At 43.6% G+C, this 4,141-nt stretch overlaps 1 protein-coding gene across 1 annotated transcript; it reads left to right on the forward strand.

Annotated features, from left to right (window-relative positions):
• Nucleotides 1-325: 325 nt before the first annotated feature.
• On the forward strand, nt 326-1,396 carry LOC104608146 (zinc finger protein ZAT10). Its single transcript, XM_010274041.3, has one exon. The coding sequence runs from the start codon at nt 482-484 to the stop codon at nt 1,208-1,210; it is 729 nt and encodes a 242-aa protein (XP_010272343.1). The 5' UTR covers nt 326-481; the 3' UTR covers nt 1,211-1,396.
• The last annotated feature ends 2,745 nt before the right edge of the window (nt 1,397-4,141 follow it).

A 4,141-nucleotide genomic window follows, 5' to 3' on the forward strand; every position in this document is an offset into this window, starting at 1 on the left:
GCGCGTTTGTTTTGACTTGGGGAAGAAGTTGGAAAATGGAATGGAAGTAGTCTATAACTCAAATATTAACAGTGGAGTCCCATCCAGGCTCCAACCTCCCTTCCACCACTCCACTTGGAAGCTTGGAGTTGACCGACTTCACTCTCCAACAATTCAACTACTCCAAAAATGAGAGTTATCGCATCCATCCATCTCCTTTTGGCAGTTTCGCCCCTTTTATTTATTTTAATATGATCAGTACCCTCCTCCTATTCTTCCCACCGCTCTACACGCAACTTCCTCCCACAGTCCCACACGCAGCCCCACTTCCACTCCTTAAAAAGGCTACTACACCCTCTTCACTCTCACACTCAACAAATACACCAACTGCCCATCCTCCTCCTCCTCCTCCTCCATCCCCCAAAATTCCCTTTGCTCTCTGCTTTCTGCTCTCTGTATATCCTTCTGAATTCGTCTGGCAATTCGACTAGGACCAGATCAGATGGCTCTAGAAGCTCTCAACTCACCTAGAACGGCAACTCCTTCACTCCACTATGACGACATGGACCTGCACTGTCTTGAGCCATGGGCCAAGCGCAAGCGGACCAAGCGCCCTCGTCTCGAGAACCCACCCACCGAGGAAGAGTATCTCGCTCTCTGCCTCATCATGCTCGCTCGTGGCGGTGCAGGTGCTACGATCTCCGGCGGCGGTGCCCTCTCCAATCACCGCATCCACTCCCCTCCTCCCCCACCGCCCGCGTTGAAGCTCAATTACAAGTGTACCGTCTGCAACAAAGCCTTTGGTTCCTACCAAGCCCTTGGGGGGCACAAGGCCAGTCACCGCAAGCTCACTGGAAACGACGACCAGTCCTCCTCCTCCACTACCACCACCACCACTACAAGCTCTACAGTCAATCCAGGTGGAAGAACCCACGAGTGTTCTATTTGCCACAAGTCCTTTCCAACCGGACAAGCCTTGGGTGGGCACAAACGCTGTCACTACGATGGTGGTAACACCAACAGCAGTGTCACGTTGTCGTCGGACGCTGCTGCCCCGAGCCACAGCCTCCGCGGTTTCGACCTGAATTTGCCGGCCTTGCCTGAATTCAACGGCGCTGTCGGTGGAAAGAAATCCGAGATATTTGGCGAGGAAGAGGTGGAGAGTCCTCTGCCTATGAAGAAGCCGCGTCTATTGATTCCGGCCGACGAGACTAGTTCTCAAGATCAGTAGAAATTAGATGGATGATTTGATCTCCCATTATTTGTTATTTCTTTTAGTTTTTAATATCTTTAGTGGGGTTAAAAATTGTTTCTGTACAGAGAATTTCATTCTTTGTAAGACTAAAATCTCCCTTGGTTTGGAAAGGTCAAATTTTTTTTTATTTAATTTATTCTAAAATTAAGTATTTCTTTCAAATACAGTATATATGTGTGTATGTGGTGTAAATTATCCCAGCCCCCAGGGAGTCTCTAAAATGAAGCCGCCGCGTGAGAAGCATCACAAAGTGATTAACTTGAGCAATATCCAGCTAATTTCTTAAGTGTGCATATATATATATATATATCATGTGTTTTTGGTGTAATCGCGTGAAGGAAGGACCAAGGCTGCTAAGTGCTTAGCTGGGTCTTAGATCTGATGATCATCCAGCTCTGTTCAGGGCCTTCAGTCTCCAGGTGGACTCGGTCCGGTCGCCCATGTTGCTGAGCGACGGCTTTAACTTTTAAGTGTATCTTTATGTGTCCAATCGTTTTAATTATGGTCGACGGATTGGATGACGGTGAATAAATATTTGTTGTTTGGATGGTGCCAACTGGCTAAGTTTGGTAAGGTCTCTCCGCCTCACTGTCACTGGCTGGTTGTAGCGGAGGCTTAGGGGTTATGGAGAGGCCAGTCACCAGTGGGACGGGCTACCCGCGTTGCGTAGTGTAGGCGTTGGCCGCGTAATGTTTGACTGGTCTGGTGTGGATAAGAATTAAGAAGCTGGTCTGGTCTGGTCTGGTCTGGTCTGGTCTTTCTAATCTATCTAGTAGTACAAAATAATCTGGAAATTAAAAGTGGTTCGTTCAAGGCAAGTTGGGTCCTTCACTTGCAGTGTAACTTCCGGTTCTTGTGTAGTTGAATTAATTACCGACATTTTAATTACTCTTGCTAAGGATAATGAAGAAGCATGTAAACTTGGACAAATCCCAGGAATAAGCTTGGCTTGTACAATAGCAATACAACCAAAGGCCAGGGGAATGATATGTATATATAACTGATAAGAACTAAAAAAGCAAGGTGAGCGTTTTTTGCGTGTGGGGAACTAATTCAGTAATTTCTAATTTGAATGGAAACGCGCGTGGAATTTCTCCATTAATAAGCGTCGTTTGGTCATTCGCGGTTCGCCCAAGCAGAAAGTCAGTAATCGTAGGTGCAAGTGCAAGGAATACACAAAACAAACAAACAAACAAACAAACCAACCCAATGGAATTGGACATGTTAGAAAAGTCCAGGCCAGACTTGGAAAGTCATTGTATGAATATGATACCAAAGCTATTGAAGTCGTCTAACTAATTTTATTAATAAAAATAGAAATATAACCATATCATCATTCATTATTATTTATTAGTTGATGCTAACTCACCAATCACATTCACACACCACTCCCGATTAATTTGCTTTGCTACACACAAATTGTTCCTAGCTTAGCTACATCCTTATCCATAGAGAATCATGTTCATGACCATCGTGTATTAGGGATCTCTCTCAGCTGTAATTTAATGTTTATCGTAGGTAGAGATGTGAGAACACACACTTCACGCCCTCGTCCTCAACTGTCAACTCCAACTCAGATACGTGACATTGTAATTTAATTGTACTCAGAATGAAAACGCGGCCGTAGCTAGTTTCTAGCAGTTGCAGCTGGTTTTATATATGGTGTGTTTACATCAGGCATGCGTCTCCCCCGGGCGTCAGCCTTACCCAACTCTCCATGTTTATCATCAGTTTAAGTTGGTCCTTGGTCGGCACATTGATATGTCGTTTAGTCATTTTGGTTTGGTTTTTATTGGGTAAAGATGCTTTAGTCAATTCTTAGTCACCCAGGTTTTAATTTAATAATAGGATGAAGTTGTGCCTTCTACTGTTACTGGACTGGGATCTGGGACAGTAGGGACTAAAATTTTTCTTGCCGGAAAAATAAATAGTATACTTGCTTGTGCACCAGACATCCTTCCTTCCTCACTTTATCATGACGTCGGAGACATGTTTGACGGTGCTGTTGAATGATCGGAAGCACCGCACCGCACCGCCGAATGTGATTGTGAGGGCAGAGGCCAGAGGGCCTAGCTCGTCACTTCACAAACCTGGTGTGGTCCAATTTATGAGGCCCCATCCCCTTTATATGCCCCGTTCGGATCAGGTAGGCATATCACATTTTAAGCACCTTTAATGAGCACTTAAAATTTTTTTCTAATCTATCCCTAAAATGGGTTCGACAGAAAGATATATCTGAAATTAATTTTTTATTTTTTGGACCAATCAATGGGTATTATAAATGATGTAATCCATCGGGTGTTATTTATCAGAATTTATGGATGTGTTTTGATTCGTCAAAACTCTTCCATATTATGTCTTTTTGGCATCCACTTTTGATAGTTGTCAAAATATTTATCAAATGTTCATTAAATATATTTACTATATTTGCCTACCGGATCTGGTCCCCCCTCCTATACACCTAAGTCATATATAGGGGTGCAAGTTGGGCGAGTTGAATTGGACTCATGGTCAATCTGAGCTCGATCTTAAAATTTGGGCTTAAGGCTCAAGCCCAGATTAAACCTAATTTTCGCAACCCAAGCCCGGTTTGGGTTTGTTCAATGAACCTACTTTAGAATTATATATAATATGTGAATAGTTGGACTGGGCTCGGACTGAATTCAAACTACCTAAGGGCTAGACTTAAACAAAAAAATAAAAAAACCCGATTCCTTGAACCTAAACCCAACTTGAAAATCGAAAATCTAAATCCATCCCATATAAAATTTTAGCTGGACCAGTTCGAAATTGGGCCCACCCAAGTTACACCCCTAACAAGATCGATAAAACTCCAGCCCCAGCCCCGGGACACCTCCGTATGCAAGAACAAGAGATAATGTCATGGGTGCATATTGATATAATAGT

Source organism: Nelumbo nucifera, chromosome 5 (assembly GCF_055504915.1).
Source record: "Nelumbo nucifera cultivar China Antique chromosome 5, China Antique-T2T, whole genome shotgun sequence".
In the NCBI taxonomy this organism is placed as follows: domain Eukaryota; kingdom Viridiplantae; phylum Streptophyta; class Magnoliopsida; order Proteales; family Nelumbonaceae; genus Nelumbo; species Nelumbo nucifera.

What these genes read in the sequence shown, in the direction of transcription:
- LOC104608146 (XM_010274041.3), top strand. Translation starts at nt 482, where the DNA reads ATGGCTCTAGAAGCTCTCAACTCACCTAGAACGGCAACTCCTTCACTC.